At 40.9% G+C, this 19,306-nt stretch overlaps 1 protein-coding gene across 3 annotated transcripts in view; it reads left to right on the top strand.

Moving 5' to 3' along the window:
• The window catches only part of TAF4 (TATA-box binding protein associated factor 4), a 92,290-nt gene that overhangs the window by 57,350 nt on the left and 15,634 nt on the right, over positions 1 to 19,306 (top strand). For all 3 annotated transcript variants that reach the window (XM_088153412.1, XM_088153411.1, XM_088153410.1), the window contains exons 6-13: positions 177 to 299; positions 803 to 892; positions 3,954 to 4,196; positions 5,221 to 5,368; positions 5,989 to 6,103; positions 8,664 to 8,833; positions 9,845 to 9,975; positions 16,239 to 16,364. In XM_088153412.1, the coding sequence (XP_088009538.1) occupies positions 177 to 299; positions 803 to 892; positions 3,954 to 4,196; positions 5,221 to 5,368; positions 5,989 to 6,103; positions 8,664 to 8,833; positions 9,845 to 9,975; positions 16,239 to 16,364 (1,146 nt within the window). The remainder of the gene's footprint in view (positions 1 to 176; positions 300 to 802; positions 893 to 3,953; positions 4,197 to 5,220; positions 5,369 to 5,988; positions 6,104 to 8,663; positions 8,834 to 9,844; positions 9,976 to 16,238; positions 16,365 to 19,306) is intronic.

Genomic DNA, 19,306 nt, shown 5'->3' with positions numbered 1-19,306 from the left:
TTATTAAATTTATTCACGTCATCTTGTCCTAACTAATGGGGTGAGGGGAAAAGAGCCGCACACAGCTATGCCCATCTCCTTGAGTTGATTATTCAGTCACCTTTTTAGACTTCAGAGCCTGTTTTTGCAATCATGACTTTTTAAAGCTGACCTGTTTACCTTATTTCTTTCAATAGGAAACCATGGAAAATGTGAAGAAATGCAAGAATTTTCTCTCTACGCTAATAAAACTGGCCTCTTCTGGAAAGCAGTCGACAGAGACTGCAGCTAATGTGAAAGAACTAGTCCAGAACTTGCTGGTAAGAGAATGACAGGATCTGTCCAAATAATGATTAAAACCATGGCTTAGATGATACAATTTTGAGCAATGTCGTGGATACAAGAACAGTTTTTATAAATGAAAACACAATATCATTTAAAAATTACATTTTAACCCTAAGTCTAACCCTAAGTCTTACACAGTTTCAAGGAAGAGCCAAATCTTGAAAGTTTTCTGGATTACCTTGTGAGATTTGCCTAGGCATCAGAAGGGTTATGGTGCTGATCTGTGGATTAAAAAAGAACTGTGATGGGTCCCTCTCCTCTCCCCAACCTTTGACTAACCCAGTAGTCCCTTTCTCATTTTAGTAAAGCTCACAAGGGTTCACCCTTAAACAAAGGTAGATATTTAATTTAATTAATGAAATACTGTTTAACTGTGAGATATCACATTAAGGTATCTTTATTTGTGAGCTTAAACATATGAAGATTTAATATTGTAATTTATTGTCTGGAACATATGAGTTTGAAATGTTTTTCATAGGATGGAAAAATTGAAGCAGAAGATTTCACCAGTAGGTTGTATCGGGAACTTAATTCTTCACCTCAACCATACCTTGTGCCTTTCTTGAAGGTAATAATACCTTTTCATTATTTTTGCATTTCCTATAACAATACACTTGGTTCTTCTCAGTGAAGATACTACAAACAAAGGAATTGGAAATGAGTAATAAAAACGGCTGGATGATGACTGGAAGAGAAATTATTCTCTTCCTCTCTTCCTTGACAAGATTGTAGAGAACTCATAGGAAGATTTGGTGATACAGAAGAACTAATTACAGAGTTCTGGAATAGTAGTGAGCAGAATATTAAAATAAGGTTGAGTTCATAATGCACTGGGAAAGTAACAAGCCTGTAATGTAATTGGCATAGTGGATATTGTTGTGTGTACACATATACTTACTCCACTTTTTAAAAATGTGTGTGAGAGTGTGTGTGCATGTGTGTAAGAACAAGAGTTCTAGAACTGTATAATGTATACTATGTAAGTTAGTTATAACTTCCAGGGGACAATTTTGTGAACTGTTACTAGGGCAGTGTGGTATTGGCTCTAATTACAGTGCAATATATGTTTCTATTTTAGTTTGAATCCTGCTAATACTACAATAAAATCCATAATATTTCTAGGCTGTCCTGAGAGATCCACATTGGAACACCAGTGCTTATGTCCAGAAGCCATTCCTTGTCAGAAGTTGGAGACCCTTAAGCATTTCTATCTGTGCAGGCTATAGAATGTCTCCACCACCACCACCACCCCTTTTTTTTTTTTTAGTTTGAGATTGATACCAGTTTTCATGTTGGGAATACTGAAAAAATGTGCATCTTTAGGTTCAGAGAATAAAAGCAAAAACAATTTAAAAAGTATGGACACTTAATTTTGTTTTGGTTTTTGTTTCTTTATTTTTAAAATAGTCCATTGCTTAGATGGCCCTAGTAGGTGGGAAAAATATTTATAAATATTTTAATAATTTATCAACTGTGAGCAATCCCTTTAACACTATGAAAGTATGCTTTGGTTAAAAAGGGATTAGTTATATGTGCAAATGAATAATTAAAAAATGAAATATTTTATGGTGACTATTGCTTTGTTTATAAATGAAATTATTTCAGTAATAAGTCATGGTATTGATGTATTCTGGCACTTGTTTAAATGTTTGCGCCTTTCTGGTTAAGGACCTTAGGAGATGGTTGTGATGAGGTTTCAGCTGGTCTAGAACACGGCGGCATGGGTAGTTATATCTATACCTCACTTCAGCTGCGTAGCATTTTTACTGTGCAATGCACTGGTTCTTAGTGGACTTCCAAGTGCAGTTCAGGATGCTGGTTATCACCTATGAAGCCCCTCATGGACCAGGTTATTTGCAGGACCTCCTGTCTCTGATTGTCTGCTTGTCCCATGAAGTCTAGCAGGGGAGCATCCTCTAGGTCCCTTATGTCAAGCAGTGTCACCTAGTTGGGTCCCTGAGGTTGCCTTTTCTGTTATGGCACCTGCCCTGTGTAGCAGTGTACTCCTCAAGATTTGGATGGCCCTGATCTTGCCAGCCATTTCAGGCATTAAAGACCTGGTTCTTCCCCTGGGCTTTGAGCCTGAGTATTGATGAGCTTCTTTAGTTTAGTGACTATTTACTTGTGTTTTTCTCCATGCGTGCAATGATACTTTAACTTGTTTTTAATTGGTTGTTGTGGCTGTTTTATTGAAAGTTGGTTGCCCAGAATTTCACATCAATTTGGACAACCATATAAATCTATTTAATACATAAATAACACCAGCTGCATGACTTGAGGGAAGTAAGGAACAGTGGTTATGATTCCCCCATTTCACCCTCTATCGTTGGGTCTGAATGGTTGAGCTGTTAGTCCTAGTATTTGGGAGACTAGCAAAATACCTGTTGTACTGACATTTTTTAATATGTGGATCTTGAAACAGCATAGTTGGCATGTTGACTTTCTGAATTGCATTTATCCCTTAATTAATCTTCATACAATTTCCTCTCTGTGCTGATAATTGGGACTTTGCACTCTGAAACCTATTTGAAGCTTAATAATGAAATGCTTCTTGTGATGATTATTGTGGAATGGGTACAGAAATCACTACGTGCTTTTGATTGGTAGGTGGGGCTAGTGCATGTGTGACTCTGGTCTGATTCTTGCCACTGAAGAAAACTTGTGTTTGGGTCACTGAGATAGAACTCACGTGATTGAATTTCCTCTCCACAGAAAATCATAATATCAGAGATTATCGCTGTAATAAGCTTTCTTTGTTTTTTGAATTAGTATGATCTCTGAGTCCACAGTTGTGGTTCAGAGATCATACTAAGTCAAAAAACAAAGGAGGCTCATTATTGCGGGGGGAGGGGGGCTTTTAAATTTGCTGAAAAGAATAGAAGAGCTATAGAAAACAATTGAGTTGAGGCCTGCAGACACTGCTGCTGAAAAGCCTGGTTTGAGAGGGACTATGCCTGTTGAATGTTGGTATATGCAGATAGGAAATCAATTACACTTTATGAATGGGATACCTTATTTTCCAGGCAATTTATGTTAATTAGTAATTATCAATTCAATTGATAATTGACTCTGACTTTCTTTAGAGCTTGGCTTCTGAAAGGTGTGCCTCCTAGCATTTATTTATAGGAGGTATTGAGTAAATCTGTGGTTGAAGTGAATTGAAAAATAACATGGGCGCAAACAAGGGACCCTTGAGTCCCTTCTGTTATGAAAAATTACAGCCAGGTGGTTGATTCAGTTTAGAAAGAGTTTATTTATTTTATTTATTAGTCATATTTATATATTCTCTAGAGAAACATTCTACCCTGTGAATTATTCAGTTCAGGAAGGATCCTGTCCCTGGTTCATTTTTATACACAGTTCTCTTCCCTCACCCCCCCACCAAAGAACAGCCTTAAATTAACTTCTGGTTCCTGATTGTACAGCAAACTTTATATTCCCTGCATGACGATATATTACATTAAAATGCCATTTATGTAAGCTTTTGTTACTTGAACTACTAAATTTTTCAGATACCTCCACTCTTGTTGAAATAAGCAATGCGTAAGGGGATTTTGGGGGGGGAGGGGGTTAGTGATTTGAATTGTTATTTGATTTGCTAAGAGGCATGGCATCCGTTTCTCTTATAGCGGAGTTTACCTGCCTTGAGACATCTGACTCCTGACTCGGCCGCTTTCATTCAGCAAAGCCAGCATCAGCAGCCCTTGACGCAGCCCACGACCGCTCTGACTGCCGTGATGTTGAGCAGCTCGGTTCAGCGTACAGCGGGGAAGACCGCTGCCACAGTGACGAGTACCTTGCAGCAGCCTGTCATCAGCCTAACGCAGCCAACCCAAGTTGGCGTTGGCAAGCAAGGGCAGCCCACGCAGGTGGTGTGTAACCTGAACTGGATTAATGTTTCCGTTGGTCTTGCAGCACATAAAACCATTTCCTTCCTAAAACTAATCAGCAATGCGTATATAAATGCAATTTATAGACGTTATGAAAATCACTTATTTCTGTATCCTGCATGCTCAGCGTCAAATTAGGTATTACAGACGTTTAATTCACTCGGCTGTGGCCCTGCTTCGCCCCCAACCTGGGAAAGCACGTTGTCAGCAAAGACACAAACGATTCGCATTTTAATCTTTTTGCACCTGCTTTATTTCTGCCGAAAAGTAATCTCGGCTATGTTCAGTTGTGGTTCATTCATTCATACAAATCCATTATGCTGTTTCCTCCCAGCTCAGCATCATTATGCAGAGTGCAGAAAAGGAATAAGTAATAGGAAGCCAAATTAATTATACATGTAAGAAAAGAAAATGATTATAGTTGAACACCACTTACTGTACCTCTTCATAGGTTTCTGACTTTGCTGACCATTCTTGCTTCCAGATACCAGTTCATACATTGCCTCTTATTCTTTAACATTCTTACCACTGTCTTTTTAAAGATCTCAACTCCATCCAATGATTGACCTTCCTTTCACTCTCCGTATATTTCTTTTACGATTTGCTCCATATGACCAAACCACCTCAACACCTTTTAATTTCAATTTAATTCAATTCAATTTAATTAATTTAATTTAATTTAATTTTAATTCTCATTTTTGCAGCAGTTATCCTCTAATGTGCATTTTAGACCCATTCCAGCATTCTGCTAATCACATAAGACATGCAACTTGTACGTTTTCTTTACCTTAATTTAAACTCCATTTCTTCATTTGTCCGCTTTTACTTGAGGACCCAGCTTCTTGATAGAAGAGCTCCAAAAGAAAAGTCTGATCAGGGCCATGCTTAGTCAACCACAGCTATTCTCAAGGAAGCTAGAGGGGCAGCATGTGTTGAATCTTTTTAAAGACTTACTTGTCCTCATATAATTTAGTAAGACCATTGTTGTTTCTTCAAACATTTCCAGGTTATTCAGCAGTCTCAGAAACAAGGTACATTAATTAGGCCTCCGCAGGTGACGTTGACCCAGACGCCCATGGTGGCCTTGCGGCCGCCCCACAACCGTATTATGCTCACTGCTCCTCAACAAATTCAGCTGAATCCACTTCAGACAGGTAAGAGCTAAGCATTCTCAGTATGATGTTGGGGTTGAAAAGGAAACAAACAAGCACAGACGCTCCACCTGGTGTTCTCTGGTAAAATTACACCTGGAAATAGTGTTTGATTCATAAGCTGCTTGTAGGCCCATGACTGGTTTTTGAGGAGTCATTTTTTTGGACTAGGGTAAATAGAAATATGCTGTAGAGAGATGGTCTGGGCTAATGATGAGCAGAATCCATTGGCCGCTGTTTTTCTAAACAGAAACAGCTGAACTGTGTATTTTAATACCTTCTTTCCTTTCTTTTTCTTTTCTTTTCTTTCCTTTTCTAACAATAAATTTACAGTTAGAATATGCAGAAAGGATGATGGAGCAAATACAAAGGATAAAGAAAGAACAATCAGAGCTATAACATTGTGAGCATCTCTTGGGGAGGTGTTGTGTGTGAAAGAGAGCTGTTTAAGTTTTCCCTTTCCTTGATTCTTCCCCAGACTAAGCTTGATTTTGTGAGCAGCATAAATTATGAGTAATAAGCAAATTTACATCTCTCCCCCTTATTTTGCTTAGAATTTTCTGCAGTTTTTGGTGTGTTAATCCTGCATATAGAGTATCCATGCTGATTTCCTTTTCTTACAGTCCCCGTGGTAAAGCAAACAGTATTACCAGGAACCAAAGCTCTTTCTACTCTTTCAACCCAAGCAGTGATTGCTCAAAAAAATAAACTCAAAGAACCCGGGGGAGGTTCTTTTCGGTAAGTGATCCTATTTGTTCCTGCAGAAAAATCTCTGTAGCGGATGTAACATGTACTCCTTTTTCCTGATTTATTTTGCTTCCTCAGCAAGAGAGAGTTTGTAGCTCTAGGGAGTAAATACTGAACTTTTTAAAGGTGTCTTATAAAAAGATAAGGTTATTCTGCTTGTGTTCTGCTGCATTCTTCAACATTTATTTTAACTTCTCTTGCTCTGACTGTGTGGAATTGGGGCTATTGACAATTCGGTAGTTCCTGGATGTGTTCTTTATTCTTGTCCCTGACTTGTTTGAGAGTCTCTTGCAGCCTGGCACCCTCCAGAGGCTTTGGATTCCAACTCCCACTCTTCCAAGCCAAACTGGCTATGTTGACTGGTAATTATAGAAGTTGTAGTCCAATATATCTAGAAGGTGCCAGGTTGGAGAAGGCTGAGCTAATTCACGCTGTCTTTGATTGTGCAAAGGGATGCTAACCCTTCAATTTCCTTCTCTCAGATCTTCCCATTTCTGTGAGATGGTTAAGGGATCCGTTGCGGGGTAGGAGGGAGAGAATCAATATATATGGGAATCAGTATGTTTACTAAAAAAAAGACAGGTTTTTTTTTTTTTTTTTGGTGGCGTTGCCTAAATGCTTTTTCTGATTTTAAAAACAATTTTAAAATTGAGTAACTTTGGGAAGGAGTGTAGGAAGAAGTCTCTTTTTACATACAAAATTTTGGTGGGGGTTCTCCAAGTTTAGGGAGATCAGTACTGATGTGCTGTACAGTATGTATAACGGGTCTGGACTACTGTTGCCCCAAAAAATCCTTAAGTCTTTTTTCTTTTTTATCTCATTCATTCATTTCTGCATAAATATGACAGAACGTGGGAAACATTTTCCCATCTCTAGCCACTGGAAATGGGGCTTCCCAGGACAGCTGTTTTCTCTCTTGTCTTCTATTCCACTCATAAAGATCTCCCAGTCACTGTCACGTGAAATGAAACTTACATTTTTTGGCTACAGGATGCACATATGGAAGTAGGGAGTACATCCTGGATTGTTTTCACCTGTGCCGAGGGAAGAGAAGAGGAAACTATTATCATACTAATTAACAAGAAAATGGGCTAGATGGTTTTTCTTTATGTTTCACTTTTCATGTTAGGCAATAGCACCCCTTGCTGGACATTGATTAGTTTAGTGAGTTGAATTCCACACACACACCCACTTCCCCAGATCTTCCGTAGGCGCAGCCCTGTGAATTCTGTTCTAATGTATCAGGAGTACTCTTCACCTCATGTCCTTGTCTGAACAGTAAAGCAATATCAGTGATCGGCCAGATGCAAGATGGCATGTAGTCCTTCATTGAATTCATGGTCAATATATTAATACTTTAATAATTGACAACATTCCTTAAACAATTTGTAAGGTTAACCTTAGAAGAACATGCAAAATGTTTATTTACTCATTCATTTACAGTCATGTCCAGGTAATGGCTATCGTATTCTCAAATGAGGATTGTATGTGTTCCTGCCAGCCTACTGGGGTAACCAGAGCTACAGTCCTAAAGCCCAGAATCTTACTGATCAGCTATGTCTCTTGCAGTCTTCGGAAACCAAGGGGCATATAAACCAAAGTAATAAATACACGTATTTGGGAGGGGAGACTGGGAGTGTGAGATTGAGTCCTCCTTATTCTCATGTTCCCACCCAATAACTTATTGGCAGGATTCCAACTTACATTATCTTGCTAAATAAGTATAACCTGTGCTATTTTGGTGGTATATAGCATGCTTAACCTGGGTACTGAATTAAGCCATTATTAAGCTATGTGTAAAGCTTGCACATTACATTGAACCACGTGGGCTGATTTTGCAGACGAGGCTACAAAAAAGTAACTCAGCTTAACATAATTAAGTGTAGCACGATGTACAAATGCAGTTGCTAGGTTTTAACTAAACCAGTTAAGCATATTAAATTACTCCCCCCCGCTGTGTATGTGGTGTTAGATAATTGCCTCTCCTCCTACTTTGTAGTATTATCCTTCATTGTCTATAGTTATACCTTAAAATCTCAGTAAGCTTCCTCAACTAAAAAATGCACAGATCTTTGAAGCTTTCCACTATATGCATTTGAATGAAAGGATTCTGTTTGTTTACTTTCAATCTGATTTCTTCCTTTGGTCATTGGGATTTTAGGTCTTGGGCAGTTTCTGTATTTCTAACCATCCAAAAGTGCTTTTTGGGTTAATGTATCAGAAATGGCTCCTGCTGGTACCTTGGTTGTTTTCAGTTCTGTCTGCATTTCTCTTCGTTTTGAGCAGTTGTCTATTAATTATACATTAATTAAATTCTTCTGAATTTAGATTAGCTTCTGCCGTTGTATTGTTTGAAAAACATTACTGACTTTGTTTTACTTTTGCTTTTTAACTACCCTGTAGTCTCTTATGCAATCTATTGTATGTATTTTGTTAGTGGGAAGGGAAAGATGTTTATTTTAGTTTAGTCTCACCAAACTGTTTATAAATTCTTGGCACATTGATAGCATACTTTTTACTGATGTTAACAAGATGTTTTCTGTTTCTGAAGGGATGATGATGACATTAATGATGTTGCATCGATGGCGGGAGTCAATCTATCGGAAGAGAGTGCACGTATATTGGCCACCAATTCTGAATTGGTGGGCACTTTAACAAGGTCGTGTAAAGATGAAACTTTCCTTCTCTCAACACCCTTGCAAAGAAGAATATTAGAAATAGGTGGGTTATTGCTAGATGCATGATTTAATAGATGAGAGCAATCAGTGCTTTTAATAGAAAATGTATTTAGCACTGTATAATTTATCTATTTGGGAGGCTGTTCTACCTATTACGCCTAAACAAACACGAACTTGACAACAAGTTTCCTTGATAAGAAGCTGAAGTCAGTCTTTACTATTTGAGGAGTGTAACTCATGGTTCCAGACATTATAATCTCTCTACATAGTTAACTTTCAGTTGAACAAGACTTTTGAAAATGTATGAAGTTTGAAATTACTCTAAAAAAAGGCAGGCTGAATTAACAACAGACTTGATGAAATGGCCGCCTATTCTCCTTCCCTTCTGTAGCTGGATAACTCATTCTGTAGCTCATACATTTATAAAGTCCCATGTCATCAAATAAATGAATAGTTTTGAAGTTGGAAATATTTCTGCTAGTATATGGACCCCAATGAAGATTTAAATACTCTAGAATTTTACCTTAGCTATAATTGCATGTGACAGTGCTTTGGGAAGCAGCTATGAACATTAATAGACTCAACTTAGCTGTGGTGGCAGAAGGGACCAAAGAATGGGATTTACTGTGATGGGAATGAGATTGGGACAGGCTTCCCATTACTGCATTATAGGCGTTCATGTATTTCAGTGAATAAAAGAAGCTGTCATATGTTACTTATGCTCATTGGTCTCTGGGCATCACAGATACGGGGTCTGCACCTGCACAGGGAATTCTTCTTGGATGTTTAGAAGAAGCCTGCTCTTCATTTGCCATTGCATTGGTACACAACTGCAGTTTCAATCTCCTACTTAGTTCTTCTGTCGATCTCTCTAGATAGAACATTCACAATATATTAAAGGCAGTGCATTCTTGGGGGCCAGCTCACCTGTTTAGCTACAACTCATGTAAAGAAAAAAGAGTTCACACACAGCTGCTGATCAGAAGCTAGCTCTAATTCATCAATGTGGGCTTATGTTCATTACCAAATGCCTTTGCTTTTCTTGGAAACTCAGGTAAAAAGCATGGAATAACGGAAATCCATCCTGATGTAGTTAGTTACGTATCACATGCGACGCAACAAAGGTTACAAAACCTGGTTGAGAAAGTATCAGAGACTGCCCAGCAAAGGAATATTTCTTACAAGGTAACTGTTGTATTCTTTATTGTGAAGTTATTGGCAATGCCTTGGAAACAGACCACAACAAAAATGTTCTGGCGAAAGGGTTTAAATGTAATTTGGGCCCAAAGAAATTATATTCTGTTTTATATATTTTGAATTGAATTGACTAGCAATTTCAAAAATTAGCTTGAGCCACAGGAATGATTTTATTTTAATCAATATGTCAGGAATTTTCATGCATGTAAAATGTGTGTATCAGTTCAACAAGCAAACAGGGAATGGCTTCTTTGGATGGTTGAAATCTGTTATCAGGTTAAATCTCAGCCTCTGAAAGCAACAAATGCAGGCAGTCCTCGCTTAACATCCACTCATTCAGCGACTGTTCGAAGTTACCATGATGCTGAATAAGGGGTATTTATGACCAGCCCTTGTAGTTCCAGCCATTGCAGTGGTCCCTGCGGTCACATGATCACAATTTGGGCGCTTCACAATTACAACGTTGCAGTGTCCTGCAGTGATCACCATTTGTGACCTTCACTGCCAGCTTCTGACAAGCAAAGTCAATGGAGAAGCCAGCAGGAGGTTGCAGATAGTGATCATGTGACTGCAGGATGCTGTGACCGCGTGGGAGTCACCTAATAACAGCAGTTGGGACTGCCAGAACTGCCATCGTAAGTTGGTGCAGTCACATAATCTTACACCTTACAACTGTGTCACTTAGCAGTGTTGTTCCTGGCCCCAATTGCCGTCGGCAAGCAAGAATTACCTGTAGTATCCTTAAAATTTAGACTCACCTACTCAAGGTGGCCACTTGGGGTCTCACGTGGCTAACAGGGAATGTTGCTGACGCTTGACCTAGGAAATCCTCTTCCTTAAAGCAAAATATCTCAACAAATATGGGTTGATTGGTTTGATTTTTGACTACCCAATTGGCTATACCTAACCAGCAATTGTACACTGGGATTTCAATTCTTTATTTCTTCTGTGAAGTAGACAAATTAATAATTGCCTCCTGGAGTCTGGCCTTCTTCACCTAGACAGGCAGGACTCAGGGACACCTCTCTGAGAAATGCCCTTTACTCATTTTTAGAATGATGTCAGTATATATCAGTGAGTGGTGGCAGTGAATGCCACAGAAGGTGGCCATCATGCTTGAGTGAACATTTAGCCAACACGATGGCTTCAATTTTCAAGGCACACGTCCACTCCATTCATAGTATGCTGATCTGTCCTGACATATTGTTTGAATGTTGTTGTTGGAATCCTTGCTGAGGTATTGTGTGCTTGAAGACAGAAAGTTAATCCTCTGTCCAATGTTCCTTCTAAGGGGTGCACAACTCATGGACATATGAAATCTGTGCACATGGTATAAAGTTGAGCACACACAAAATTAAGTTTAAATAATAGAGTCAGCCACCAATCACCATAAAACTCCAGCCTCATGAGGAATCTGGCACAAGTTCGCCACCTTGGCTTAACTGCAGCAGCAAGGGTCGCTTTGCACTGTCGTGGAATGGACCTGACAGGACTGATAGGAGTTCCCGCTCCGTCTGGTACCAAGCAAGACTTGCTGTTGCAGTTAAGCCAAGGTGGTGAGTTTGTACCTTTGTCTGGAGCAGCAGTCTGTCCGCCCGTCCTTTCTCAGCCTTGCAGTTGCAGCCAGAGCTGCTTGTGCATGAAGGGGCACCTCCCCCCCTCCAAAAAAGTTTAATTCATTTCCCTCCTCCTTCCAAAAAGAGGTTTAATTAATATCTGTTGAGTTTTGGGCCCCACAAAATCCCTGATTGATGTTAACTTTAAAAATGTTTCAATTTTTACATTAATAATAATTAAACGTTAAGTAAGTTCAGAATGATAGCCAGTTTGGTGTAGTGGTTAAGGCATCAGGTTAGAAACCGGGAGACCATGAGTTCTAGTCCGGCATAGGCACAAAGCCAGCTGGGTGGCCTTGGGCCAGTCACTCTCTCTCAGCCCTAGGAAGGAGGCAATGGCAAGCCACTTCTGAAAAACCTTGCCAAGAAAACTGCAGGGACTTGTCTAGGCAGTCTCTGAGAATTGGACACGATTGAACGGATTAAAAACAAAATTCAGAATACGTCCAGAGACGAAGAAAAGTGAAAGATTTTTAAACACGTATGTGACATACTATTATACTTTCTAGTTTGTATACTTTAAGGAATATATAAACATGTTAACATGTCGCTGTAATGTGTAGTTGCAATTTACTCATGTACTCATATTGTGGTGCGCAAATTTGTACTTAGTTGAGGAAAAGCTGCACAAAACATTTTTTTTCTGCACATAGCGTGTCAGAAATTGGAGGGAACATTGCCCACCCCCCCAGCCCCCCAACATAAAGGTATACTATGCAGCTCATTTTTGGTGGGGTTTGGTGGACAGCAACAGCTTGTGGAAATACATGGTTTAACAGTACAAATGGGAATATAAACATCTCATTAACTGAGATGTTCAAGGCAGAGATTGCTTCTGCTTAAAGAATTCCAAAACCTAATATTGCTTAATCCTGATATAAACTATTTCTTAATATCCTGTATGCTGTTATATACTTTCTCAAGGCGTTGGCTATTATCTGTCCCAAAATAGAGGATCTGATGAGCCTTAAATTCAGCTCTCTAACATGCCACTAGTCTCAACCCATCTGGAGGCCGCCAATAAGCTCATCTAGGCATTTTTTTTTTTTTTTTTGGTAAATGCTAAGATTAGGAAAGATGGAAATTCTTTAAGATTAAGGGAACAGTACGTATTGGATAGAATTTTTTGTCAAAATTCCATACAGTAAAAGAACTGTATTTTTAAATAAATACGATCGAAAAAAGTTGAAAATCTTACTTAAGCAACACCATTAAAAATGGGATATAATAATAATTAACCCATTTTAAATGTTAAAATGGCTAAGTGAATATTTAGAAAAGTTATTATACGGTAATTTGAGCCATGAAAGTCAATTAGGTTGAGAGATTCTGCCTCTGGACTGGGAATGACAGGTTCTGCCAAGTTCCAGGTATAGCAAAGGAGAATCTGTGGATTAGCTATTTAATGCTGGTATGCTCTAGATGGGGCCTGGAGCTGTCTCCCTGTTTATTTAGCTCCTCTCCTTAGATGTAGGGGGCTTTATAATATGGATAAGGAGAGTAATTAGGAACAGCTAGAACAAGTTTCAATGCTCCAGTGTCTCTCCTAATCTCAAATTATGACTCTACCAAGAAACATTACAGAGAAAAGCGTGATTGTGAAAACAAGGACTTTTCACATGTGTGATTTGAGGTCAAGATACCTAGGCAGTGATTCTTCACTTATCCATCCATCCATCCATTCATCCATCCATCCATCCATCCATCCATCCATCCATCCACCCCAGGCATCACAAATTATGCAGATAGACTTTGACCTATGACCATTCATTCAGTGATGGTTCAAAGTTACAACAGTGCCGAACGAATGGTGGTTACAACCAGTCCTCAGAGTTCCGGCCGTCCCAGCACCACTGCAGTCATGCGATTGCAAACTGGGCACTTGGCAACCGGCTTGCACTTATGACCGGTTGCAGTGCTCCGCAATCATGTGATCGTCATTTGCAACCTTCCCTGCCAGCTTCCCCAGAAAGTAAATGGGGAAGCCATCAGGGAAGGTTGTTAGTCAGTGGGGTAAGACTCCCTCACTGTTCACCCTCCTTCAGCCCCTCGGTGCTCACAAAGTGCCAGCCACTTGTGCATCCCCATGCATCCTCCCCGACCTGCGCTGCACCCCTGCACACCCTCCACAACCCACACCATGCCTCTCACACACACTCTCGCACCCTTGCGCACCCTCCCTGACTCTCACTGTGCCTTGTGCACCTTCCCAACCTGAGTTGCGCCTTGTGTGCACCCCCTCGCACCCTCCCCAACCATGCCTTTCACACACACCCCTTGCAACCTCACACACCCTCCATGACCTGTACTGCACCCTTGTGCACCCTCTCTGACCTGCACTGTGCCTCTCGCGCACCCCCATGCACCCTCCCTGACCCACACCACACTCTCATGCACCTGACCTGCACCTCTTGCACACCCCCTCACACCCTTGCTCACCCTCCCCAGCCCGCATTGCGCTTCTCCCTCGCACATCCTCCCTGACCCTCACCGTATCTCCCCTGCATCTCCATGTACCCCTTCACTCCCTTCCCTGTCTGGCAGCACCCACTTACTTGCCTGCTGGCCTGAGACTTGCAACTTCTTGCCAGCTTTCCCACTGACTTTGGTTGTGGGAAACTGGGGGAAGCTGCCTCACCCAACGACCATGGGATTCAGTTAAGAATGGAAACCGGGACTGCAGGGATTATCGCTTAGTGACGGAAATTCTGGTCCCAATTGCCATTGTAAGTCGAGGACTACCTATAGGTAGATATGGGAAAGATGCTGCATGGAAAAGACTGCAGAAGAAACCTAGAATATTCCCTTCTGATGGGCATGGAAGAAACTTCTCCCTCACCTATAATTTGGATTTACTTGGTTTGCCCAGAAAATCCCAGTTTATACACTCCTAACATAAACTGGGAGCAAGGGGAACTTTCTGAAAGAGAGGGGTCCAGAGAAAAATCAAACCTGTGACAGCTCTTTCTGCAGACTCAGGATTCAACAGACTCATTACAGCTGATCTGGCATCTCCTCTCCTGTTGAAGACTATGAAGATGGGAGCAGCAGCAGCAACCTTAAGTCTCCTAATATCAATTTAGCATAGACTCTTTTTAGTTCTAGGAAGGTGATTCAAATCAAGTGGGTCAAGCCAAATCAGTTCAGATTTTTATATAACAACTATGAGAAATTCCTTTGCCTTCAGCCTTATGTCATGTGACAAATTCTCTGTCATGTGATCACAGTCTGGAGGTGGTTAAAAAAACAAGAGTCTTAGCTTTCCAGAGTTGTTAGGAGAGTTGTCTGCCCTGCGCTCTCACATGAATAGATTCCCTGTGCAGCCCAATAGCTTTCCCACTCAAGGTGCCATTAAGTTTTTGTGGGTGGCCTCTTTCAAGTTAACTCTCAAGACCATCTTTTTAATAGTACTTCTGTCAGGAAAGTGCTTAAATTAGGGGTCCTATCCATGGAGAAGGTTCTTTGCAAGATTTATAAGAAAAAGGTGATCTTTAGCCCAGATCCTGAGAGCGACCTCCAAATTCTACAGGGTTCATGAACTAATAATAACTTCTGTATGCCCCATCTTTCTTCTAGAGAGAAGGAGTAGCATATATTAGATGCTTGTTGGACCATAAAACTCAACCTTGTAGAATGAGGCCATTCAGACAGGACAGTTCCCTGTTTGTACCCTTGAAAACCACTCACTAGGCAAGAAAGTGTCTACTGTTTTGTTGGGTCAAGGAACACAGAGCCTTGGCATGCTTGTCCCACAGTCTGGAAGCCATTCAACAGCTGCATTGGATACCTTTGGGAAATGGTTTCCCTGGAAGAAATCTGTAAAGCAAGCACTGGTCTTCTATTCATACTGTTATCCATCAGTACAAAGTCAATACTTTCTCTTAAACTGAGAGATGCTTCAAAAAATGAATCCTCTAGAACACTGTGTGTCAACTTTGGCAACTTGAAGATATGTGGACTTCAACTTCCAGAATTTCCTAGCCAGCCATACTGGTTGGGGAATTCTGGAAGTTGAAGTCCACACGTCTTCAAGTTGCCAAGGTTGATAAACACTGCTCTAGAAGTTCCTTAATCCTTAGCTCACTCTTGACAGTGAGGTCACTCAGGATCTACTGCTCTTGTACGTGTTTAGCTAGCTGGCCTTTTGGGTGCAAATAGGGAGAAAACAATATAAGCGTTCTTTATTACTGTGAATTTCTCTTTATCTTGAGCTGTAGAGGTCAGCTAGGCTCACTGATTCATCAAAGCTGTTCCCTGGCCTGGAGAAAGGATTCCATTTAAATGTTCCACTGGGGGCACTTGAATTAGTTGTTAATCTGTAGTTATGAGTTCCAACTGAGGAATCTGATAGTCACACAATGATAGGGGATGGCTTTTCCAGCCACAGCAGGTCACCATGGATAAGCATAATGGTTGAAAGTTTGCATTGGTGTTCTAAGGACGCCTTCTCTGAAAGACCTAGGAGTCTCTTGATCTAAAGGCAGGACATTCCCAGCTGGTTGGACTCAACTTTTGAGAAGAATGGGAATTCACAGTAAATGAATTATTTCCATTCTTTTCTAACTATGTGGTAGAAATATTGTTTTATGACTTCTCTTGCCCATTTTTTATTTTGCAAATTATTTTGTTTTTCAGGATGATGAAAGATACGAACAAGCAAGTGATGTTCGGGCACAACTCAAGTTCTTTGAACAACTTGATCAAATAGAAAAACAGCGGAAAGATGAACAAGAAAGGGAAATATTAATGCGTGCAGCAAAGGCAAGCGCTTTGGGGTTTTATCCTTAATAGATTGAACAACTGTCCCATTTGTCATTGGAAGAGCAGAGGTGAAGAGCAGGAAGTGAAAAGAGGGAGGGGGCTTTGTTTGCTTCAAGTTTAGATACCAGCTACAATCCAGTGTCATTGAAGTGCTGCATAAGACGTTCATACTGTCAGATAGTGTCCTGCACGGTCTGGAAGTCATTTCCAAACATTTTGAAAACTGCTTTCATCAGCATGTAGAGTTGGAGAATGTCAGTGGGAGCATTGACCAAGTCTAAAGAAGTCCCAGAATATATACAGTCGTGTGAAAAAGAAAGTACACCCTCTTTGAGTTCTATGGTTTTACGTATCAGGACATAATAAAAATCATCTAGTCGGTAGCAGTTCTCAAAAGTAGGTAAATACAACCTCAGATGAACAACAGCACAACATATTACACCATGTCGACATTTATTTTACAAAAAGAAAGCCAAAATGGAGAAGCCATGTGTGAAAAACTAAGTACACCCTTACTGCTTCCATAGGTATGAAGAAGCTAAGTAGCAGCCAGGTGCTGCTAATCAAATGCCCTTGATCAATTGATCATCAGCAAGTGTGGCTACCTCTATAAAAGCCAAAGTTTTAGGAGTTTGCTGGTCTTGAGCACTGAGGTGTGTGTTAACACAATACCAAAGAATAAAGACATCAGCAGTGATCTTAGAGAAGCGATTGTTGCTGCCCATCAATCTGGGAAGGGTTATAAGGCCATTTCCAAACAATTTAAAGTCCGTCTTTCTACAGTGAGGAAGATGATTCTCAAGTGGAAAACATTCAGGTCAGTTGCCAATCTTCCCAGGAGTGGGCATCCCAGCAAATTCACCCCAAGGCCAGACTGTGCAATGCTCAGAGAAATTGCAAAAAATCCAAGAGTCACGTCTCAGACACTACAGGCCTCAGTTAGCATGTTAAATGTTAAAGTTCATGACAGTACAGTTAGAAAAAGACTGAACAAGTATGGTTTGTTTGGAAGGGTTGCCAGGAGAAAGTCTCTTCTCTCTAAAAAGAACATGGCAGCACAGCTTAGGTTTGCAAAGTTGCATCTGAACAAATCACAAGACTTCTGGAACACTGTCCTTTGGACAGACGAGATCAAAGTGGAGATGTTTGGCCATAACGCACAGTGCCACGTTTGGCAAAAACCAAACACAGCATATCAGCACAAACATCTCATACCAGTTGTCAAGCATGGTGGTGGAGGGGTGATGATTTAGGCTTGTTTTGGAGCCACAGGACCTGGGCACCTTGCAGTCATTGAGTCGACCATGAACTCCTCTGTATACCAAAGTATTCTAGAGTCAAATGTGAGGCCATCTGTCCGACAGCTAAAGCTTAGCTGACATTGGGTCATGCAGCAGGACAATGATCCCAAGCACACCAGCAAATCTACAACAGAATGGCTGAAAAAGAAAAGAATCAAGGTACAGTAATACCTCGGTTCACGAATGCTTCTGTTCACAAACAATTCAGTTCACGAACAACGTTCGCAAAATTTTGCTTCCGTTCGCGAACTCCACATTGGGTGATGAACACGACCTGTGGCCATCTTCCCTGCTCTGACACGTTGTGGCTTCCTGTAGGTGAGATCACGGTCGTGGACAGACACTGGCTGTGAAGCTTTTTGGTGTGCTTTTTAGCATGGCTCCAAAGAAAGTGCAGAGCAAGCATGGTGGTAAAAAGAAAGTGCAGAGCAAGAATGGTAAGAATAAGGTTTTGAACAAAATAGCCATTGAATTGAAGAAGGAAATTGTAGAAAAGCATGAGAATGGTATTCGTGTGACCGATATGGTCTCGGAGTACAAGATGGCGAAGTCGACAATCTCAACTATTTTGAAGAATAAAGATGCCATCAGAGGAGCTGATGTGGCAAAAGGAGTAACAATGTTAACCAAGCAGAGGACACAAGTGCTGGAAGAGGTGGAAAAACTTTTGTTAGTGTGGCTGAATGAGAAACAGCTGGCAGGTGATAGCGTTAGTGAAGCTATGATCTGTGAAAAAGCCAGGGAATTGCACAGTGATTTACTGCAAAAAAAACCCTCTACAAGTGCAACAAGTGGAGAATTTAAAGCCAGTAGAGGCTGGTTTGATAAATTCCGCAAGAGATCCACAGTGTGACAAGACTGCGCAAGGCATCCACAGTGTGACAAGACGTGGTGAGGCTTTCAGTTCTGACAAGGCCGCTGCAGAAGCCTACAAGAAAGAATTCGCAGAATTCATGAAGGTGGAAGGATACGTCGCTCAACAACTGTTCAACTGTGATGAAACAAGGCTCTTCTGGAAGAAGATGCCGAACAGAACTATCACGCAGGAGGAAAAGGCACTGCCAGGGCACAAGCCTGTGAAGGACAGATTGACCCTTTTGCTGTGTGCGAATGCAAGCGGCGAGCTGAAGATTAAGCCACTACTGGTGTACAATTCCCAGACCCCTCATGCATTCAAGGAACACAGTGTGAACAAGGCCAGACTGCCTGTCTGTGGAGGGCCAATGCGAAAGCTTGGGTCACAAGGCAATTGTTCATGGAATGGCTGCACGAGGTGTTCTCACCCACCGTTAAAAAATATCTTTCTGACAACCAACTGCCTGAAAGGTGCCTTCTTCTGATGAACAATGCCCCGGCACACCCTCCAGCCTTGGTGGATGATATGGACGCTGAGTATAACTTCATAAAGGTCAAGTTCCTCCCCCCAACACCACACCTCTTCTGCAGCCCATGGACCAGCAAGTGATCTGCAACTTCAAGAAACTGTACACAAAGGCACTCTTCACCAGGTGTTTTAATGTCACTGAAGAGACGTCCTTGACTCTGAAAGAATTCTGGAAGAAACATTTCAATGTCCTCCACTGCATCAACCTCATTGACAAAGCCTGGGAAGATGTCACATACCGGACCTTAAACTCAGCC

The sequence above is a fragment of the Python bivittatus genome, unplaced genomic scaffold, assembly GCF_059951505.1.
Source record: "Python bivittatus isolate LINGU-HERP-01145 unplaced genomic scaffold, Pbiv_v1 ctg000700_np1212, whole genome shotgun sequence".
Lineage (NCBI taxonomy): Eukaryota > Metazoa > Chordata > Lepidosauria > Squamata > Pythonidae > Python > Python bivittatus.
This window is presented reverse-complemented; position numbering and strand designations above follow the sequence as displayed.